We start from the raw sequence: 24113 nt of genomic DNA, 5'->3' as shown, positions 1-24113 counted from the left end.
ATGTTTATTTAATATTACTCACACACTAAATTAAAAATTTAATATAAGTTATAGAATTTCATAGGACATGGCAAATTATTTTATATTTATGGAATATTTTAATATATATATATATATTAATAGTAGTCTTTAACATTTAAAGTTAAGAGTTTTAACATTAAATTTAATATGAATCCCAAAATAAATATTAGACTAACCCTTTCACTTTCACCAAATTTTATTTTTAAGATTAAGTTAATTTTTTTAAATAGATTAAGTTAATATTAGGTACACACAAAATAATGAAGTTAATATCAATTGCGAAATTACATAGGACATGATAAAAAGTTTCGGTTTTATACATTTTTTGCTCCATCCATGGGTTGATTTGGTGGCTCTTTATATCATATGTCATGTTCATTATTAATTTGTTCTAATTAATTAATTTGTCATGCAATCGCCTCATTGACTTGACCAATCGTTTTGACAAACAAACTTGAGTGTCACGGAAAATATTTCATAAAATAAGATTGTAAATTACAAAACTAAACAAAAATTGAGGGAGGATTATAGAAGTCTGGAGATATCAACTACCGCATTCAACTACAAAATGTGTTTTAGACTTCTAGTAATACGCAATCTTGTAAAATTATTGATTTCTAGATCGACCAAAGCTTCTGAAAGGAACTGTAAGTAGTACTTACTGAAAATAGTATAGAAGTCAAGGAGGTCCCCTTTGGAAGGCAAAAATACTACTTCTTAAACAAAAGCACAGATACTAAATAAAAATATGGCTTAAATAACCTTTTGGTCCTTGAAACCGTAAAGGGAATCAAATCTGGTACTTGTAAAATTTTCGCATCAAATTGGGTCCCTAAAATTGTTTTTTTAATCTAATTAACTCCTTTTGCTCAATTTTGACCGGTCAACGGCCTAGTGGCAAGCCTAGTCAGCTAAAGATGACCACGTGGACTTTTTCACATCAGTTTTAGTCCCTTGAAAAGTATTTTAATCAATTTTAGTCCTTATTTTTCCACCTTCATCTTCTTCCTCTTCCACCTTCTTCCTCTTCCTCCATAACTCAAATCCCATAAATTCAAAAGTAAGAACAAGGTGAATATGATGAACATATAATTTTTTTAGGGTTTTGAATTTCTTGATTTAAGGATTTGAGTTATGGAGGAAGAGGAAGAAGGTGGAAGAGGAAGGTGAAAGAACAAGGACTAGAATTGATTAAAATATTTTTCAAGGGACTAAAATTGATGTGAAAAAAGTCCATGTGGCCATGCTTAGCTGACTAGGCTTGGCACTGGACGTTGACTAGTCAAAATTGAGCAAAAAGACTTAATTAGATTAAAAAAATAATTTTAGGGACCCAATTTGATGTGAAATTTTTACAGGGATCAGATTTGATTCCCTTTACAATTTCAAGGACCAAAAGAGTATTTAAGCCTAAAAATATTGCAGAAATAAAAGTTAACAATCACAGCTGAAACACACACTGCCCTCCTAATCTAAGCCACCAATATACTCCCAGAATTACGTTATGATACTCTACGTACAGTACACTTGTTTTCTCCAATACCTTGCTGCAACGATAACATTATGTTAGACCCTCCTACCACCATTCCCTTCTTACAATTAGCAGCATTCTGGTTTCTCCTCGCATGAACATGTATGTTCCTCCATGAAAATTAACTGTTTAATCAGGAAACCCCCTTCCAAAGAATAAACACCTACCAAGTAACCTCTGAAAGCAGCTTGTGCATGTGTCACTGCTTCCTCCAGCCTAGTTTTCTCTGGGTCGGGTGGTGCATCTTGATAAACAGGTCCTATGATGTTTATTTCTTGATTCCTAGTTCTTCATTCTCCATTTCTAGGTCCTCCTCATTTCTGGCAATCTTATTGAGGGTTGGATCGAAAGCCAAACCTTTATCCAGCACATTAGAAGCAACCACTGCTTCACCGAGCGAAATCTTATTAAAATACATTCATTTTGGCAAGTACACTAAATTTGAGTTATATTTTCAACACCAAAACAAAACGGCACATACACACACCGTCTAGGTATTTTTCAGTCACAATAGTGAGAACAACTTAAAAACCTTATGGCACATCCAAAAAATTAAAAGGAAAAGGTGAAGATGCAGTTAATAGATATCTTACCGAAAAACTCTATCCGAATGCATGGTGAAGGTTGCTATAACCGTCAGACAGTTCTAAACATGATGCAAACCCACATGCAGTACAATCCCGGCGATTCCCTGATCAAGGAAGTATTTTACTAATACTCTACTTGTAATACCCACATGATAAAAATTGCACAAAGAAAGCCAAAACCTGCCATTAAACCCCACATTGCTTTATAAGAAAGTGAATCATTCAAAAAAGAAAACTCAAAAAGCAAAATCATACAAACATTCACATTCTGAGGTATAATAATCTACAAATGGGTTCCTATCAAGCAAAATATCTTCTAATTGAAAAAGAGAGTTCATTCCTGACTTAGCATGTACAAACGATGTTCTTACATACTTCTTATTTTGTTGAACCTGAAGGGAGGTGCATAAAATTCACATAATGCCATGGGTTGAAATTTCAGTAAATACAATGTATTAGTAAATTGGTCAGACAACATATTAAGGATGGAAGGGCCTCCCAACACAACAAAAGTAGCAGGGAAAATCATGGTTCAGGGAAGAAGAGCAGTAATAAATCTTCTAGGAGAGGTTTTAGGCCAAAAGAGCAGCAAAGATTCTTCTTTCAGAGTTTTAAGCCGCAGGGAAAGTGAAGAATATGAGGATCGAACATGGAAGCCATTCATGCCATTCCAATGGAAACAATAATCTTTGCATCAAAGATCTATTAGCATGGATCATATTGTCAATGTCAAAATCATTAAACTAATACACAATAATCTCAAAAATCATAAGATCTCCCAATTTATGTCACAAAATTCAGAAAAGAGAAAAAATTAGATTAATCAAAAGATTTTAAGAAATTTATGGTGATAAATTGATAAAGATTTGAAAAGAAACATATTTCTTCTCCTCGTTTGATTGCAAAGATGATGAAAATAATAGGCTTGAAATGAAACACAAAATCAACATACCTAGAGAAGTTTTTCTTGTAAGCATCTGAACATTGAAGACAGGTGGTTAGAATTTATCAGAAACCCTATCCGAGTTGATAATGGCTCCTGCGAGAAAAGTACAGACATCTCAGATATGCTGTAAATGTTGGAAGGGTGGCTTAAGTAGTATGTCATTAGCTACAAAAGCTGGAGAGGAAGTGTCTTTAGCTATAAACATACTTCATTTAAAGACAAATACACACTACAGATAGACAACCATGACCCGTGGTCATGTCAGGATGAGTTGACTGTTCAGTCCACTGTCAACTATACAACTTTTCAAGTCTGCAAAAGAAGGAATTTCAGTGTTAGTAAAATATATTGATAGTACCTGAATTGATCATTGTAAGCATTTGAAGATGAGATAGCTTTCTAAAAGATCTGCAATCACATGTAGACAGCTTATTAGAGTAACAACTTCAAATATTATATAAAAGTAAAAGTTACAACTCAAAACAATGTTTGGAACATATGTAATCTGTATTAATTTCTGCATCATTGTTCCCAGGAAAATGATCTTCACACATGGTTAATGATACAATCGGATTACACGGAGAATGCTAACTAAATAGAAAATATTATTACCGCAAGGTTGCAGAAAAAATTCGGGCTTGGAAGCAGAAACCATCTTCATTCCTTGGTGATCAGCAACTTACATGGACAAATGTAAAGCTAAAATGTGTTTCATGCCTTCCAAATTCATTCTACTATAAGTAAATGTCAACTTTCGTTTTGTAAGCAAGCAGTTTTAGTAGCCCACTATCCATAAAAGTTTTATTAATTCACAAAAGCAGCATAATCAAGATAAGCCTTAACCAATTACCTCATTGATTCTATCATAGAAGACAAAATAGGGGGCTGCCAGTCCAGAAATTATGCTAAAGTAAGAAAAGGCAAGATCAGAAATTCTACTAAAGTAACAGTCCAGAATTTTTTTATATCAAGTCTCAAATGTGTATTATTAATACAAATATGAACACAAACGTAGATCATATATCATGAACACTAAATTTACTTCATCTATAATAGAGATTGGTGAAGTAGAAAGAACTAAAACTTACAGTAGCCTGTCTCAAGATGTTAAGCTATAAGGGATAACAAACGTAAACATCCTCCGTAAAAACTAAAGGTTTTGTGTCATCGGAAGTATTGGCATTTGCCTCTGCATATACCACATTGTTCTCTATTAATCATCGGTTTGATTAGAACAAAATGTCGAAGTCAGACATTGAAACAATGGGGAAAGATCATATATAACACATAAATACCCTAATCAGATAGCCGTTTTTGAAACAGAAACTCTGGAGAAGGCTGTTTTTCAAGATTTTACTAATTCTGAGTTAAGGCATCGAGTATGAGTACCTGGGGAGTGGTTGACATCGGAGCTTGTTGATGTGGTCGCAGAGCTTCATCAGATAAGGACGTCGCAGTCGCTGGTTTGCCTTGGTCGCTGCTCACGTTGGCATGAGACCCGTTTTCGAATCTGAAATTCCAGAGCAGACTCTGCGAGCCTCCCTCTTGCCGCCGTTCCTGCCATCTTTCTTCTTCGATTTGTTTCCCTTTTGTCTGGTGTGTGTGCGCGGCCCCCTATTTGTCTATTGAGAAGCCGAAACCGATCAATTGAAAATGAAACGAAGGGAAAATAAAAAGACTGGAATGGAAAATAGAAAAAGAAACGTAAGAAAGAAAGGAGGAGGAAGGGCTGAGGGAAAATGTGATTGAGGAATGTACGGTTGTGATTGATTCTTTAGGAAATAATGAGTACTTTTTCCAAAAATGTCCATGCTAAAATTTAGATGGCAGTGCATTGAATTGTTGAATTCCAAAATTACCCTTCAGACTGCACAAACTCTCTCTTTATATATAGTATAGATAGATAGATGAATTAAATAATAATTAATATTAATCTTTAAAGTTAAAGTTGGGGATTTAATATTAAATATGATATCAATGCAAAAAAAATGACATTCCCACTAACAATTTTCTTTGAACTATATAAATATTAAATTACATGGCTTTTTAATTGTATTAAACTTTTTATTATTTACCTCAAAAAATTTGTAGATGGGTTTATTATTATTAAGTTTATTACTATTTAGTTCATGGGTTAGGAAATTCCATAGCACACGTGGAGTAGTTAGTTTTATGTAGAGAATTATTAATTAGTTAATAATTAATATTAATATTAATCGACAAAATTTAAAGATAATATTAAATATGATAACAATCCAGAAAATAATAATATCACTGACCCTTAACACGTGGAGTATAAATTAATAACAATGTTCATGTACACTTCACATAATTTGTGTTAAATGTATTTGCATTGGATTTTGCAAAGGCTCAAACTTTTAATCATTTTGTACGTACATGTACCCATAAATTAGATAATGATGTACTCCCTCCGGTCCTATTTATAAGCATGAAAGAGAAGAAAAATCTTGGTCCTTTTTATAAGAACCAAATGAAAGTTTGAGCTATATTAATTAATTTTTTCCAATGATACCCTTATTAATTCTAACTTGTAAAATGTGTCTCATTAATTATTCTCTCTCTTTTTCACTTTCCAACACTAATAACAAAGGGTAATTTTGGAAGTTCATTTTAATTTAAGACAAATTTAATGCATTTTATCTAATTTAACTACATTTCTTAAACTGTGTGAATTTTTTTTTGTTGCTTATAAATAGGACCGGAGGGAGTACTAGCTTAGCATGTCTAAATGTGTTATAACTTGCTCTTTGATTTGGTTTGGTAATGATTTCCCTTGAATTTTATCCTACTTTATATAGTCATCTTTTGGTATTACATGTTGACATTGTTGCTGGAAAAATCAAATGAGAGATTAAAGTCTGTGTGTGGTTCATTTATGGGAAACAATGAATTTTAAAAATCCTCAAATTGTTAGTGATGATGAACTTCTCTTAATTGATGAACATGCATTTTTTTTTCCATGGTACCAAATCCAAACTACACATTTTTCAAAAAAACTCAAATCAAACATACTTATTTTACTTCGTCCTCTATATTACAATTTCAATTAAAATTAATTAATTTAATAAAAATATACCATTGAACTAAATATTATTTGTTCCTATTAATTTTCGTTTACACATAGCGAATTTATATAATAAATAATAATACAAATTTATAGAAATTTTAGAAAAATAGTAATACAAATTTATAGAAATTTTAGAATTACTTCAAAAACTATTAAATTTTTATATATATAAAAATTAAATAATGTAGCATTTAGAAAGTTAGGGGTACAAACCACAAATAAATAAAATGATTGCAGTTTTACAAAATATAAACAAATACATACGTCACAAAAAAAAAAAATTTATTTTCTTACATACATATAATTAGTTTTTTTTTCTTTTAATTATTAAATTATCTTTTAATAAACATAATAAAAACAATATATAATTTTAAAAAATTCACACGATAAACTAAAATGAAAATCCCAGTTTGATGTTTGGTTTGATTTGAGTTGTCACCTTCAAGCTATTTTTAAGTGATCTGACAATACCATTAAGGATAGAACTTTTAGACATAGCAAGTGGTTCACAATTATCACCACTCCCATTTTCATCAAGAACTTCATTTGACTATCTCATTAGTCGCCATGGTATCAGGAGAGTCAGATAAAAAAACAAACATTTTGTAAAAAAACATGAAAATTTAAGAATTCATAGTTTAAAATATATTTATTTATTTTAATTAACAAAATATATTTAAAAAAAGACAGATTTAATAAATAAAAAACACACACAAAAGAAAAGAATGAATATCCCCGTGCATCGCACGGGTAAAAAGTACTAGTAAATATATATAATTCAAGTGGTTGGATCTACCAAAATCCTTAAAAGAGAAAATACTATCAACTTTCACAGTTTAATGGTATAACAATATTATAATTCACTAGACTCTTTTTCCCAGAAAGAGCTAAATCAATTCATTAATAAAACATATCTTGAGAACAAGGAAAAATATAGAAAAGTACGTGATACTTCCAAGCAGTTTGAATCAACTCCGAGATAATTGATTAAATTCAACATATTTAGCAAACCAAGAGGAATTTTTTTTTTTTGGGTTAATGGTCAAATTGATCCCTGTGTTTGTAGTGACTTTTGATTTTAGTCTCTCTCCGGAAAAAACTAGCCGATATCTCCCTGTAGTTGCAAGCATTTTGGTTCTAGTCCTCGCTGGAGGGCGGAGCTCCGGCGAGAATATCCAGTGGCAGGCCAGAGCTGACGCGTATAAAACCACGTCATTTTGATTTAAATTTTAATTCCACATATATATAAATTAATAATTAAATTAAATTAGAAATACTAATTAAAAAAAGTCATTAATTCATCATCTTCACTCTTCATCATCGGGACTTCAATTTTCATCAACATCATCATCTTCACTCTTTACATCATCACCATCATCTTCACTTTTCATCATCATTAATTGAAATCATCTTCACTCTTCATCATCATCTAAAATCATCAATCTCCATCTTTATGACAACACCCTTCATCACCCAAACCCCCAAATTAAGAAGATACCGAGAAACCCACCCCACCCAGAAATACAATTTGCAAATCGGTTTCCATTTTCGATTCGGTTTCCATTTTCATCAAATCGATGAAAATGGAAATTTATGGTGCATATTTTATGGTGCCTTCCATCACCTAAACAACCTAGGATCAAGATCTTTTGTCTCATTTTAGTGTTTAATTCCTTGTCTCACCATTAACCTATGCAAAATGCCCACATTATTGCAGCATTCTTATATATTTCAATTTATGACTGTCAGGCAGCCTGAAATGGTGTAAACTTTACACTAGACTGAAGGAGAGTGTGATTTTGATTTCACATGATGAACATCTATGTTGCCAGGGTACGCCAAAATTGGCAGAGTACCGGTACCAGGTACGTACCCGGTACGGGTACGCAGTGGGTACGTACCCAAATGCATCGCTTAACAAAAAAAACTGGGTACGTTTTGGGTACGCTACGGGTACGCCGCGAGTATGTTTTGGGTACGCCGTGGGTACGTCGGATAAGTTTAAAAATAAAAAAGAAAAATGTTCAAAACTATATCGTTTTGTAGTTTTTTATTTAAATTTTAAAAATTAAAAAATTTATTCTCAATTTATTCAAAAGACCAAAACCTAATTTACCTTTCACTTCTTTCTAACATACGACGACTATGAAGAATGAAGAGAGAGCCGCTCACGTTCTTCTTCCTCCCATCACGTTGGTATTTGATATGAGTATTGACCAAGAAATACGAGTATTTTATTTTTAATTAATAATATTGTGGTAGAAAACATTTTATTTATATATATATATATATATAACTGGCGTACCCGTACCCTGTTTTTTCGAAAAATGCCGTACCCGTACCCGGTACTGTACAACATAGATGAACATGGACAAAATAACCAAAATATAATTGGCAAATTCTGTGGTACCCTGAAATTCTTTTGGGTACTGTACTCTAACTAGATGAAATTGTGAAATTGAAGGATAAAAAAAAAAAAGAAGATTAGACCTTTTAAGTTTTGTTGGAATCTTAGACGTCATGCTGGTTGTTGCAGCTCTTTTTAAATCAGAATCTAGTGGTGGAAGTGGAAATGTATGCGATGTAAGAACAAGAGAGTTATTGACCACAATAAGGGTGAGATATGGAAATTGGTGTTTGGCGAACGACAAGATAATGAGATAATCTACTAAAATGCTCATGAATGATGGTGCTAGAGGTTTTTAAAAGTTAAAAAAAATGGGAGATAAAGATGTTTTACATCATTTAAGGTACCGTACCCTCATTTAAATTAAGGTACCACAGCAAGCACCAATATAATTTTGCCGGGTCATTACAGCATAAACTAAAGAACCTATAAAATGAGCAGAAAAATGATTCTATAGAAACAAGGGGAATTAACAGCTGAGCATTTTATACACCAGATATAAATTATTCTATCATCATCTTCCCAATCTTAAATGATGTGTGTGTATGTAATCAGACAGCACACGAAAAATCAAATCTACCAGTATACTTCCTCATCTGCTCTTGCTCCTCGTTTGGTAATTACATGGCCCTATGTACCTTGCGGCTACATAGGAGTTGTTGTGGTGGTATCACTGACTTGAATTCATTGTTTCCTTTATAGCTTTTCTTCGGAAGGCTTTTTTGTGTCCAAAATTTTCAGTCCCCACTTTTGATGGCGGGGTATGTTCTTCTTAATAAATGAACATTATGAAAATGAATATATGAATACTAGTTATGGTCTAATTTCTTCAGGACCTCAATGAATTGGTTTGCTTGTCTCTTTAAAGAAAGGCTTCTGGCAGATCAGGAGTCTCTGATCGCTGTCACTTTCAATTTCTACAACTCGCGCATCCCACTTTAGCCGGGTTGTGAGAGCTCTGGCTGATTCTATCAAAGGAACTGTATCGCGAATTATAAGCCAACCCTGCACACATGAGCAATGTCGTAGTTACACATTATTGGCAAGGGGATTTACGGCATTCAATGTACTAGCACAAAACAAAAAGGTTACAAGATCCTGGTCAAACACGTCTAAAATGGACATGGAACTCGCCACAAAAATCCACAAATTGATGCATACCCAGCTACACATGTTAAATCTGAAGCTGATAGTAAAATTTTAAAAAATAGTTCCATTGCTCTATAAAAGTGACACCTTTATGAGGCTTAGAAAAGGCATACGAACTGAAAGCTACAACAATCAGGATTATATATTAATACAATTACAATCTCATAATAGATTAAGGTGAATTCATGGATAAAATCATAAAAGTGTGTAATGTTCCTGAATATTATCATCCAGCAGCTTTTACAATCCTATTAGTATTAGATCAAAGGCTTGAAACCAGGCCATCATGCTTTGGTTCAATAAAGGTGACTAGATTTCATTTTTTTTAAAAGGGAAGTCAAATCTAGTTGTCAGATATAAAATCATTCAGAGGCCTTTACTAACGGTTTAAGCTTTTTGGATACTTGCTTCTTCATGGTATCGGAGCCTCTATGACTAAGTGGTCTCGAGTTCAATCATTGCTCCCCCCCCCAATATTTTCAAATAAAAACTTGAAGGCTTAATTGCACTTTTGGTCCCTCATGTATCATGATTGTGCAATTTAACTCCCCAATGTTTAAAATGAGCGATTTTGATCCCAACATTTTTAATTTGTGAAAATTAGATCCCTCCGTCAGTTTACCGTTAAATTGCTAACAGAGTTAGCCTATGTGTCACTCATTAAATGACCAAAAGTGTAATTAAGCCAAAGTTGAATTTCAGCACATGGTAGGTAACTCTGTGCATTGTCCACGCTTCAAAGTTCAAGTGGACTCTTACGTGAGGGGCGTGTTAGATATAAAATCATTCAGAGGTCTTTTCCCAACAGCTTAAGCTTTTCGGATAATTGGTTCTTGACACTAGTGAACTCCTCTTTCTTTATGGACAAGAGCCAAGTGCCCATTTTTAAACCTAAATTCACCTTCTTAAGAGTCAGTTCAAGTTTTTGAAAAAGCTATCCTTACTCCCTCCAACTGTGTTGAATAAAAAAGGCTTAAATAAGTTTTTGGTCCCTAACCTTTACCAAATGCTTGGTTTTCGTCCCTCGCCGGAGCAAAGGTGGGTTTTAGTCCCTAACCTTTGTCACAAGATTTGGTTTTGGTCCCTCCGGAGCTCTGAGTCAACGCCGGAGCTCCGGTGGCCCATGTGGCAATGCCACATGGGATTAATGAGGCCAGATGTTATTTTTATTTTTAAAAAAAAATTAACTCAGTAATTAAAAACCCTTGACTCAGTAATTAAATAACCCACTAACTCAGTAATTAACCTAAACTAGTCCCTCACCTAAATTAAAAGACCCATTTAATTACTTCCCCAACCCCAACACAAAAAAACCATAGACCTGCAAGTGCAATGACAATTACCCAGTAAACCAGCAAGAAAAAATCCCACCCAACTTTAGCAAAAGCTAGCACGACCCAGGACCACAAAAATACCAACAATATACATGCCAACACAAAGCATTCCATCACAAAGAACTCCTCAGAAACAGTAACTTCAAGTCCAACAAGAAGCTGTCGCAGACATGTTCTAAGATCCAAGAATGCAAAGAAGAGGATTAGAAAACCATTCAGAAGAAGAGTAACAAAATCCTAAACAACATAATTATAAACACAAAATTGAAGAGGAAGATTGGAAGAACACGTCATGCTCCAACCTCACCATGATGGTTTCTTGCCCTCTTTTTGCAGCAACCGTTCAACAACATGCCGATTAACCCTAGGATCAAATTTCCCCCATCAATCGCCTCCCCCAACCCAGATCTGAACCTTCACTGGAACTTGTGGCTCCAGAGAAGACGAGGAAGACCCATCCCCTTTCTTCCAGAACGAGATCGCAAAGGAAAGTAGGGTTGTTGGTGGATTGGGGTTAGATCTGTGTCTTCACTCTTCAATGCAGGGTTTGGATGAGAAGTGTGGCAGTGGGGTTGCATTCTGTTGTTACTGCAGTTGTGAGAGGGAAGGAGAAGAAGAAAATGGTGGAGAAGAAGAAGAAGAAGGAGGTTGGGTTGCATTCTGGGTTTAAGCTTTTGGCTATGGGATTTTGAGTGTGATTGGTGAGGAGGAGAAGAAGAAGAGGAGGAGGTTGACAGTTTTTTATTTGATTATGCTTTTTTTTTATTAAGTTTTTTTATATTTTAAATGAAAAGAAAAAAATTCCACGTCACCTCATTGAGCTGACGTGGCCATGCCACATGGGTCACCAGAGCTCCGGCGTTGACCCAGAGCTCCGGAGGGACCAAAACCAAATCTTGTGGCAAAGGTTAGGGACTAAAACCCACCTTTGCTCCGACGAGGGACGAAAACCAAGCATTTAGTAAAGGTTAGGGACCAAAAACTTATTTAAGCCAATAAAAAATTAGTTCACTCCTCATAGCTTTATATATTTGTTCCTCAGAACATCAAACAATGTGAAGAGGAAATACACGAAAAAGAAAAGGGAAAAGGACCATAAACTAGAGCTAAAGCCCATAGTATTACATACCTCTGGTCGGAGTAACCTGTCAATTTCAACGAATATATCAATCATCTTGCATCTACGCTGCTGATCAGTTTCAAAGGATAAAAGTCCTGCTGCATGCACCAGGTCATAGGTTCTAGGATACGTAGGGAAGGCCTCACACCTAGAAGCCACAAGAGATCATAATTGTAAGAAACTATAATTGGTGTAAGACATATTATAAGTAGCAATGGTTCACAAAATCATAATTATAAAGCTCCCTATAAATTAACAACTGTAACCTCTCCACTTTCTAAATGAGTTAAGTGGATTAATTAATTTAAGCTGCTAAACTTGAGGGTGTCATAAAGTTAGATATTTAAAACCATTCCTATGCCTCCAGTTAATACCTTAAGTTTAAAGATGAGTTGAACCTTGACATGGCCTCCATGACTAAGAGATTATGAGTTCAACCTCTGGTGCCCCTACTCACAATTCAAATAAATTCTAGCACTAAGTCACTGTATGTGTTGTCCACACTTAAGCTGAAATAGCTCTTGCATTAAGGGTGTGTTAGACACATAAAATCATTCAACTGCTTTCTCCTAACAACTGAAGTTGTTAGGTAGAACTGGTTCTTGACAAATACAAACTCCATCATCCTTTAATAGTTATACTACTTCATTGCCATATTTTTTAAAACAAATAACAGAAATCTTAATTATTTCATGTCATAATAACACATAATAAGAATATTCAAACCTTAACGCCAATGTTATATCCTCCAGTAGAACTTAATTAAGCAAACTTAGATCAACGTATTTATGCTTAGATTTTACATCAACAAGCAAAAACAAAAAGATGAATCATGATATTTTAAAAGAAGAAGAAAAAGGAGGTGCAAATACCAATCATGCAAAACACCAACATAACCCCGGTCCTGGATCAAAGGAAGATGATTGGGTCCACTTATTGGCACCACATTCATGACCCACACAGATTTTCCAGCTTGCAACAATGCAGAATTAAAACCACCAAAACGAGCATTCATGTCTAGCACATTTCTTAGCATATTGTAAGGTGGTGGAGGGTCCTCATCACCAGGCCTCTTTGGATGATCAGAAAATATCAAAGGTGATAGAAGAGACCAGTAATTTTGGATTGCTGTTCTCCATCTTTCAGAATCTTCAGCAAATTCATCAGATTGCAATCCTAACACAAGTAAATAACATACACATATTAAGATAACCAATGTGATATCGCATTCAATAGTATTGTTCAGTGCAATCCTTATATTAAGAGATCAACTAGCAAATGTTGAAAATATAACAATTACCATATATTGCTAGCTCGTCATTATTCAGGTGATCCCTGGAAGGCCACCTAGCCCTCTCATTGATGGAAATCCAACGGCTGCTATGTGTTCCTCCTATGCAATTTTGCAGCTCACGATAATAAGGAGACTCCACATCATAGCCTCTACCACATAAAGGAATGGGAGAACCATTCTTTCTGGAAATACAAATAGAGGTAATGCTAAGAAACAGGGATACTTGTAAAGATTTATTTAGCAAACAGATGCATATACATATTACAGAGATCCTAGTTACTAAAAACTCTGTTTCCCCAGGATGTGTGAAGTGAAAATTTTAATAAATACATTTCACAGAAGCGTTACCTTGAATTATAACACTTTCTTTTACTAGTTTTCTTCCATACAACAGTTTCATCTTGCTGTGACAGCATGTCCCAGCAAAGGTTTTCAGTAAAATCAAGTACAGACTTCCATCTTTTCTGACTGTCTTTACGACGAGCATTTGTCAGAGGTGACGTCCAGACAAAGTAGCCACCCGGTTTTAAAAGTCTATCAGCTTCAATCAAGAGAATGCCATCTATACCATGTAATATGAATGTTAATAAGATCAGTCAGAGTCCAAGAATTTCGTGGATCCATTTCAGTTACCACGAGGTGCTATAATATTAATAAATACAGAAAAATTTAATTTATATTTTTAAAGCTCGGAATCAAATTTTCAGATTCTTAAGTTCAAGAATTACAAATGGGAACAAAATTATTTAGTAAAGGCAGCTTAACGGATGAATTCACGCATAAATGAGAGGAAGATTTTCAAAAGCTAAACCCAGTTTGTTGGATAATTTAACAACAGAGGGCAAATAGACCTAAAAGGTATCTGCACATTTTGACTTGAAAACTGAGTAATCAGAATTTTATTCGCTGATAATATACAAATTACAAGCTTTAAAATTTATATACCTATCAAGGACAATCGGCTAAGGTTGTTCGGACACGTACAAAGAAGACCTTTGGAGACACCAGTGAGAAGGGTTGATAACATGGTTTAGTCCTATGAAGAAGGGTATAGGGAGGCCAAAAAGGACGTTGGGAGATCTTATTGAAAGTGAGCACATGGTTAATAATATCAACAAAATTTGGTTTTTGATCCAGCCCAATAGCGTCATGTGACCCATAACCGACCTCACTTAGTGGGATGCAACTTTTGTTGTTCTTGTTGCACATAAATCCTAATAAATGATAGTGGATGATTCTGATTCAGCTTCTGCGCTTGATTGAGACACTACGCTTTGTTTCTCGCTACTCAAAGCAGCTGAGTTTCCATCCAAGAACATACAGTAACCTCAAGTTGATCTCCTATCTGCTATTGATCTTGCATAATCGGCATTGATATAAACTTCCACAAATAAACCTCCATCTTTTTTAACAACAATCCTCTACCAGCTATAAACCTCAAGTAACTACTTGTAAGTTCCTTGCTCTTGGGTCATGGATTGGCAGATGGCACTAACTAAATATGCCATGTCTAGTCTTGTATGAGAAAGATATACCAATTTTCCTACTGACCTCTGATATTGTGCTTTGTCAGCTTGAGGAATTCCTTCCTTCTTCATTCCTAGTTTATGGGTATATAGTATATACTAGTAGCCTTGCAGCCCAGTTTCCCAGTTGCCTTAAGAAGATCAATAACATGTTTTCTTTGGCAAATAAAGATGCCTTGATGGGAATAAGAAATTTCAATTCCAAGAAAGTACTTTGGCTTTCCATGATCTTTCATCTTGAATTCAGAAGCTAACTTTTCCATCAATTGTTTTTTCTCAGCTGCCGCATTGCTTGCTTTAATAATATCATCAATATACACTAGTGGAATAGTGAGCTTATGATCTTGAGAATGTTTTACAGGCTTAACAACCTGGCCTATTTAGGAAAATTCAAGATATATAATAGTATTTTTATTATTACTATTATTATTAGAATATGTTTTTATTATAATATATTGAAATTATATACTTAATGACTTTCTTTTTAAAGTACTTAATGACTTATTTGAAGATTTAAACATGTTAGGCTATACAAACATTGAGAGCCTATAAGCATATTTAGAGATAAAGTTTAAACTTATTTAAATACCTTAATATAAAATAGACTTTGAGACCATACTACACATCAGAGAATGCTAGGCTAGTCCTTGAAAACTAGGCTACTACATTAGGCCAACAAACAAGGCTGAGGCCATAAGTTTGGGAAGTATGACAGACTTAGACCTTAGAAACCCAGCTCAACCCAACCTATTTCCGTCCCTATTGATAATATAAGAAACGTGAACTTATGAAGAACAAAGTGTCATCAGGTCAATAGCACCAGAGTCAATAACTCGAGTCACTTGGATAGCACCAGAGATAGTGAATGATTAGAACTAAGGTTCATACCAGTCTAATCAGCGACAAGGCTGAGAGAAAGGAACTCGTCAAACATATTCACTAATGGTGCTGAAAACCAATTAGGAGGTATCAGGTATTACCCCTAGAAAGAAGAGCCAAACAAGGGGTCCAACCACTGAAACAAGAGCATAAGGTGACATTTGAGATCTGAAGTCGCGTGGACTGCACATGCCAGAGAACAAGTGAATGAGCAGTTGGGCTCGAAATACTGGTTTCTGGCCAATCTCAGTGTGAAGAACCTCTAGGTATAGTCTCTGGTCAGAAATGTGGTTGCTGACGGCAACTACAGTGGCAGTTCTATGAAACGAAGGTGCAATGAAGGCAGAGAAGATGAGATGGTAGTAATGAAGGAAACTTTTGACTGGCCAAAATGAAAGCGACTAGGGTTTGGAAATGGAGGATGATGCTGCAATGAAGCCGGCCAGGGCTTTGACACAGAAGTAGTCTCTCTGATACCGGGAGCTCTAATACTAACTTCAAAACAGCTTCTTCAGAATTTTACTCACTATTGATATACAATGATGAGCAATTTTCTCAATGAATACTTGGCACAAAAAAAGAATACAAAAAGCACTATCTTTAGCTTGCCTTTGGCAAGGTAATTAATAATCAGCTTTAAGTTGGATGGCTTTAGAGTTTAGACAAAAATGATTAATATATTTAACTGTGCAAAACTCCTAGTGACAAAAAACATGGTTTTAGTATATTCCCCCCACCCCACCCCCAAAGTGTACAGCATATAATTTCTAAGAATTCTGCATTTCAAAGTAGAGTTACATCAGAAAGAAATAAGGAATTTACAGCAAGACTTGTAGGCATCCCATGTGGAAGATTAGATTTTTAGTGCAAGTGATGTTATGTATGGTTTGTTAGAACAATACTTTCAGTCAAAATGGGAAAGGCTCAAATCTTGGGCTTAGTTGGAACAACCAAAAATAATATAGAAGCCCAGAACTCTGTCAATATTCTTCCTTGGTTCCAATTTCCAAAAGACAATACGGTAGGTCTATGGTTGATGGGGGAAAACTACAACACCACAAGAAATAGGTAGCTCTCACAGTTCAACATATGAAATGTATACAAATTAAAAACCATTAAAATGAATAACTGCAACTGAAAAATATATTGCTGAGATCAAAGTATGAGAGTCTATGTCCCAAAGCATGGCTGGAAGAACCATAAATGATAAAAGAAGGATCGTCAATAGTCAATATTTTTCAAAAGAGTGTTAATGGTCTAAGATCACTCGGGAGAAAAATACAACACAGCAAATAGCCAGTCCACAAGTTCAATACCTGAGATGTGTAAAAAATACAGAAGCATAACTCGAAACAGAATAAATTACTATAAATTTATAGTAACAAATTTTCGTTCTTATTTTATTATTTTTAATTCCTTCTTCAAATGACATTCATGAATCATCACATAAAATCTTGCTTGGAAGGGCTTAATCAGGTTATGTCGAAAAACAGACTATCAGAACCATATTGAACTTATAGATAGTAGCATGTGGTTGATTGTCACACATACCTTTCTGGTCCCAGTCAATGCCACATCTAGCACAATGCACCATATCAAAGGAGAGAGACGGATATGGCAACTGCTTAGAAGTGAAAGAAGCAACCATAGCAGGAAGACCCCTCTCAAGTGTAAGTTGAACTTGACTGCCTGAAGGCTCATAGTTTGCAATGCACATAGTTAAAAGCTGACTGTGAAAGAGGTGGGCTCCAAAGCTACCATATCCACAACCGATGTCCAGTATGGTTCTAACCTGTATATTTTAGAATGTCAACATGCTCAATCCAAGAGCACTTAAGGCAAGGAATCAGAGTCAAATTTTAAGAACCATGTTAAAATTGACTACCACCATAACCTATCACAAACCCCACCAAATAAAGGTACAAAAAGAATTACTAATATAATTAACATAGTTAATCAGTAAGTAGATGAGCAGAGCAGATGTTGCACAGCCAAAGAAGTCAGAAACTCATTCAACAATCCCACAGAATATTCTGACACTTCAAAACATATTATTGTACCATTGCAGAGCAAGGTAAATATATACAAGATACCCAGTCATTTATCACAGTTGGCCAAGTAGACGAAATGGAGTACGCTCAATTATATAATTGATATGTATCAAAGTAGTGAAATATGATATAATTGATGAGAGCCGCAACAAAAAATAAAGTGTCAAATATTCATTTACCCCTGCTTGTATGAAGTTAGATTCATTTCTGAGTCCAATCATTTCTGCGATTTGGTGTGAGTAGTCTTCAACACCATCAAACATAAGAGAGGCAGAGCGAAAGGAAATTTGCTCTTCATCAAGCATCATCATCCTACAGTCAAATAAAAAACATGAAAAATTTAAGATGAAACGATTGCTGAGGGTATGCAAGCCAGTAGGACAGATGTATATCACTCACCTCTTGGTGAAGCTTCCAGACGAAAGGACCTGTTGTGCAGTGATTTTAACATTAGAAACCCAGATAACATCCCTTCCCGTAGGCCATCGAAGAGGAATTTTGTAATTCGTTGGAGAGAGAACTAAACAATCTTGCCTGGGCTCATGGGCACATTGCCGGCCAAACTCATTGCCATCAGAGTAACCCCGAGCTAGATTGTCAGAAACATTAAAGCAAGGAACATAGTTTTCATACTCCCGAGAACAGAATTCAAGCTCCTTCAACCTTGAGGGAGCATCAGAAATCTCCCCAATATCCAACAGGTCCGATACAAGTTTCTCTTGGAGTCTTCTATAGCCATGAAAAATATGACCTCTTGTTGTGGTTGAAATTGAGATTGTCCACCAAAAAGATCCAGCAAGGGCAAGAATAACTATAAATACTAAACTAAACTTCAAAATAAAGAGTATCAACTGGTGCCGATTTCTAGGAGTCCCAACAATGAAGGGATCAGATGAGAAACTATTCTCAGTAATGCCATATTTAGAATGAGAATTATCTGCAAAAAACAACTTAAAGGGAGACCCCAAAGGTAATGGGCTAAGTCTTCTGTCCAAACCTTCCTTTTCGGCTTTATCTTTGGACTGGGAGTCCCAGGAGTCCTGGCTGCTATCAGGGACGCGTATCCCAGACACACCTCTTTGCAGAGGCCTGTTCATTCTCTAAGCAAGATGGTTGATGCAAATACTTATTAACACACCCAGAAACCAATAAAAGAATGCTATCCCAACATCATTCGAATTTGTGAGGTAAAAATCATTGGTTAAATCTGCCTCCACTTAATCAAATACAAACCTGTAATAATAAAAATCAGATAACATGTCAAGATTGATGTGTTCATTTCAAACAGAACAAGGCAGCTAGTAAAAACACCAATTCAGTAATTAAGCAAACCAAACATCCTATTCAAAAAATAAAAAACATGTGAATAACGAGAGGGTACAACATTAATTAATTCACCGCACCAGATCCATCACGGACCCAACATTGAAATGGAAATGTACGAATTAAAAAAAAAAAAAAAACAAACAACTAGTGGAAATTGTAAGATTCGAAGAAATTAAGTTAAAGTTATGCAAATCACTAGCAGTTAGTTCCATAAGTATTCACTAAAACACTCATAAAAAGCACAGTCTTCAGAAAGAAAGAAAAGAAAACTCTTTCATTGTTCATACAAAACTACAAATCGAAACCCAGAAGCAAATCAGAGAAACACATGAGTCATTTTCTTTTTTTTTTCAAAAATAATAAAATTTGCCATCGCCATCGAAAACCAGAAGCGAGTAAAAACAAAACACATTTAACGTATCGCAATGGAAGTTCAGAGAGGAAAAACAAAACCCCATTTAGATCAATGCAGCAGGTAACACAAAGAGTGAAAAAAACAACCATGTCAGATCAAAAAACAGTGAAAATGAAGAGCTCGCTTATGAACAAGCAATGACAACAAGTACCTTGTTGGTTTCTCGGTGCATTCCATAAACGAATCACGAAGAACAACACTACCTCTTTGCGTGTTTTTCTTCTTGTTCACCTTCGATTTGGTTTGGTTTGGTTATTTCTTCTCTGAATCACTCACTCACTCACTGGTTCAATTCGAATGCTAACACTATGTTTAGGAAACAAAGACGAACATGAGAGAGCAAGCAGAGATTTTGTACTGATCCAGATTGCGATTCATGACACCACTCCCATGCCAATTAATAATAAATTCCAGAAATTAAGAAAAAGAGGTCACATTAAATTCCATTTAATAATGCTGAGTTAAATTAAATTTACAACCATTTCATGTGTTTATTTATTAATCCTGGTAATTAAGACAAGCAGTAAATAATAGAATAAGATATATATTCACGGGTACCATTTATCTACTCTTAGCCTTACGAACATAGGAAGGGAGCTACCTAAAAAGATACCCTAAATAATCATACACAGGAAAAGTATTCAGCTAATCATATCTATGAAAAAGAAAGATGCAAACATAAATCTTGCAAAAATGGAACACTATTAAGTGTACTTATTGTTTTGGTGATGTGCAAACGCATGCATTTGAATTTTTATTGAACTTAACGTTGATGTAAGTTGAAATTGACATGTCAAAATTCTATATCTATCGAGATTAAATTCAATACGGCAAATTTGAGTTTGTTCGTTGGTGTTTGAGATGAATGACATCGCGTTTACATAAGCTCTAACGGTAAAATAAACATGCACGAAGAAGTTAAAATTAGTCATGTGTTAGTTCAATATAAATATAATCGAGGAAGAAAATTTTATTATATTATCTGACGTGAATGTGAATCTGTTAGGTTTAAAGAAAAATTAAACACACACTAAGTACGTGTTCGAATTCATACACAGTGAAAAACCACAATGAAAACAAAATTATGGGAGAGAGTTGCAAAAGTTAAAAAAAATTGTTTCTGTCCACCGTTATTTTAAATTTATTATGATTTTCTACTATGTCTTCAAACATGCACGTTTCATCATGCTCACATTACCCTTTGGTTATGGAAACTTTCATACACCCCTTCGATCATCGTTTAATGTAATAAATGTCATGTCATAATACATATTAAGGACCTGTTTGATTACAGTTTTTCACACATACAATTTGTTTTCAGTTTTAAAAACTAAAATCCAGAACATCTACAATATGTTTTCTTTTTCTGTTTTTAGGTTTGAAAATACAGTTTTTTAATGTTGAAAAATATATAATTCAAATAGTGTTTTGTTGAAAGACGGTTAAAAATAGTTTTTAAATACAGAAAACTAAAACGACAATCTAACAAACTCTAATAATTTTTAAAATCTGTACTTTTGCTATTAGAAAGAAAAGGGTGCACAACACTCTATATTTAAGTAAAAATGATTGGTAAACACCATTTTTAACAGTCACTCATTGGCCCTATAATTTGTGAATTTTTCTTACCGCCGCATGTTGCAGGTTTGAATGGGGTGGGATCACGACCCATGTTAATTAAAGAGGGTGTGGGAGAGTTACCCTTTTCATATTTGGGCTTGTTTATTCTTTAATTATAAAGAATAAAGCCAGCTTGTCTGAGCAACAAGAAACGAAAGCAGTGGAAAGTGGAGATTTCTTAAGTTCTTACTATAAGAGTGTTAGAGTGGGAAGCCAAATGGTAGATCTGAGTGAGTGGAACAAGATTGGGAACACTGAGTGACACAAGGAAAAAAATATACTATATATATATATATGGGAGGATTCGTTCTTCCTTAGTTATAATTATCTTATTAATTGTAGCCTAATGTGCATTTTGACTTTGGCATGAAATTGGTGGATCCTGACTCACACTAAAAAAAAAAATTAGCTATCATCATTTCATAAATGCAGCCGTTTGGTGCACATTCGCGCATGCATGAGGTCACGTTGCCTATATATATGCTCATTTCATAATTTCCTATTTTTTTCTTTTTGCACTTCCGGCTCCAGGGTTTAGACAAGCACATATATGCACATATATACATGTACTACCCAATTTAGTTCGGTGCTGTATTTTCTGGGTGACAAAAAGCAAATAACAGATGGAAAAAGCTATGACATCTCTTAACTTACGCGGATTTGGTTGTCTGTAGAAATCAAGTGATTATGCTTTTGGTAGTTTCTATTGGGCCCATAGATTCCCATTATATGATAGATGGCTTATTGTAATGATATATGTACACACAAAAGAAGGAGTTTTTCAAAAAAAGTAATTTCTGACAAAAATTATTTTGATGCTGGATGGCTTACTCAGGTCCGATAGATGGTAAAAAATAATAATAATAAGTCAGACACCATTTACAAAAATGTAAGTCAGGCTCCATAAATGGGGATGATGGATATTCCACACCTCGGATATGATTTTTTTTTATAAGAAAATGTTATATAGTTGTTAGAAATGTTAGTAAATTAATCCCTCTTTCGAATTCGAACCCGAGACCCTTCACCTCGATGGATATGATGATTTTCTCTCTTTCGTGACTCACTATTTTGCGGCACCGATAGCCCTAAAACTTCTAGAGAGATTTTGGAAGGCGTCTACTGTTAAGCCCTACACGGAGGGTAATTGGCCCAAGAGAGCACTTTAAGAGCAACTCCAACGCAGGTTGCTTAACATGGTTGGAGAAAATAAGCAATGTTGCTTATTTTTTTGGTTCCATTGGAGCTTGATGAGTTGTCGTTGCTAGTTGCTAAAAGCTAATTAGCAACATTGCTTAAATAAGCAACGCTCCTTAACTCTCTGCTGGTTTAAAAAAATTCTTTTCTCTCTCTCAGATTACAATAGAATTATCATTCAAGATTGAGATGAGTTGTCTCATAGCCCCTGCGCGATCATGTGCCATATTTTTCCTTGAACATTGAGGAAAGCCACCCTTATACGTGGTTCCTTTCTCTGGCGCCCAAGTTTGTTACAAGTTGGCGGGATCTTTCTACCCATTTGGTCTATCATTGGATTAATAAAAAGGATCTTCTAATAAACTTTCACTCCATGGTCTGCATCACTTAGGCAAATAATGAACCCTTCTACACCTTTCTCTTCAGGTTCTATTACGAGACCTATCCAGTTCCTAATTTAGCTCATGATGCTATGTTGGTGGACTGGGCGAGCCCTTTTCTTCTAATGAACAATCTCATGACTCAATCAATTGGCAAGGTAGACGTTATGAACTCATGATCATAGCCGTTCACTGCTTTTCTCTCTAAGTCTTAGAACTTCTATCTTTTCTTTTTAAGCCTTTTTTCTTTTCACTTTTGGTTTTTCTAACATATAGGCATTGATGATAGTATCCATTTTAATTTAGCCTTGCTTTTCTTCACTCTTGATCTATCATTTGGGACTTCAATTATATGATCACTCAAGTAAGCTGCCCCTCAACTTGTGCAATCTGTCGTCTTTTCTTCCTCATTCTGACTTTGAATTGATCTTACTCTTGAGCTCGCATATGCATATTCTTCTTCTGAATGTCTTCCTTTTTCCATCTCATATGTCTATTCTTCGATGCTTCTCTTTCTTTCACACTCTATTTCACTTATTCTCTCACGCTCGCTTCTCTTACATTCACATCACACTCTCTCTTTCTCTTTCTTCTTCTCAAACCATTTATAATGAGTCTTGAGCAAATGACTATTGCAAGGTATGAGACTCACTGAGTAGATTGCAGTAGACGTTAGAGAGTCGAAAAGAGACGTTCTAACCACAAGTACTATTATGGAAGTCATTCTGATTTGTGTCAGATGGATGAAGACTTTAGTAAGACATAGATAGACTTTAAACAGGTCTTCATCGCCCATGATAGTTGTGAGTGTACTTTTATCACTTTTTCTCAGCCGAGTGTGTTCAGACTTGTGTAGACCATAGAGAGCTTCTTGATCGTTGATACTGAATGTCAGGTAATACTTTTCTCCTTTTGGCATATTGGCATGCTTCATAGCTTTCTAACGACATGGCAGTTTTGTACTTTTAATTCTGATCATTGTACTCTTGTCAGGATCAACAAGTCACATGTGAACAAGTATAGTCCTTTGTTCCATTTCCTTCAGTGGACGATTCATCAAACTCTTGCTTAGTTCACCTTGAGATGGAATCCTTTTGCATAGTTGTTTTGGTCAGACGATGGAGTCTTGAGTCATTGAAGCTGAAAGATAGTGATACTTTGGACAATCCAAGCTTCAGAAGTGTAAGACCCGGATTTGCAGAACTGGATTTAAAGTTTAATTTCCGACTCACGCGTAGAATC

The 24113-nt window shown here is 34.9% G+C and overlaps 1 protein-coding gene and 1 long non-coding RNA gene across 10 annotated transcripts; both read right to left on the bottom strand.

Annotated features, from left to right (window-relative positions):
• Window positions 1-654: 654 nt before the first annotated feature.
• LOC130731500 (uncharacterized) lies at window positions 655-4791 on the bottom strand. 9 transcript variants are annotated; one of them, XR_009016714.1, is made up of 8 exons: window positions 4475-4784; window positions 4174-4274; window positions 3936-3990; window positions 3698-3763; window positions 3293-3493; window positions 3092-3178; window positions 2146-2319; window positions 655-1936 (listed from the first exon to the last, which is right to left on the bottom strand). It is a non-coding gene; the product is annotated as an uncharacterized LOC130731500 (long non-coding RNA). The 9 variants fall into 9 exon arrangements; XR_009016710.1 differs by having other exon boundaries at window positions 3293-3819; window positions 4475-4788; XR_009016712.1 differs by having other exon boundaries at window positions 3293-3763; window positions 4475-4788.
• Window positions 4792-9014: 4223 nt separating this feature from the next.
• On the bottom strand, window positions 9015-20082 carry LOC130731489 (probable pectin methyltransferase QUA2). The gene is made up of 9 exons (XM_057583805.1): window positions 19826-20082; window positions 18333-19166; window positions 18113-18245; window positions 17434-17674; window positions 13826-14039; window positions 13484-13659; window positions 13056-13359; window positions 12193-12331; window positions 9015-9585 (listed from the first exon to the last, which is right to left on the bottom strand). The coding sequence occupies exons 2-9, from the start codon at window positions 19028-19030 to the stop codon at window positions 9418-9420; spliced, it is 2073 nt and encodes a 690-aa protein (XP_057439788.1). The 5' UTR covers window positions 19031-19166; window positions 19826-20082; the 3' UTR covers window positions 9015-9417.
• Window positions 20083-24113: the final 4031 nt, after the last annotated feature.

The sequence above is a fragment of the Lotus japonicus genome, chromosome 1 (assembly GCF_012489685.1).
Source record: "Lotus japonicus ecotype B-129 chromosome 1, LjGifu_v1.2".
Lineage (NCBI taxonomy): Eukaryota > Viridiplantae > Streptophyta > Magnoliopsida > Fabales > Fabaceae > Lotus > Lotus japonicus.
This window is presented reverse-complemented; position numbering and strand designations above follow the sequence as displayed.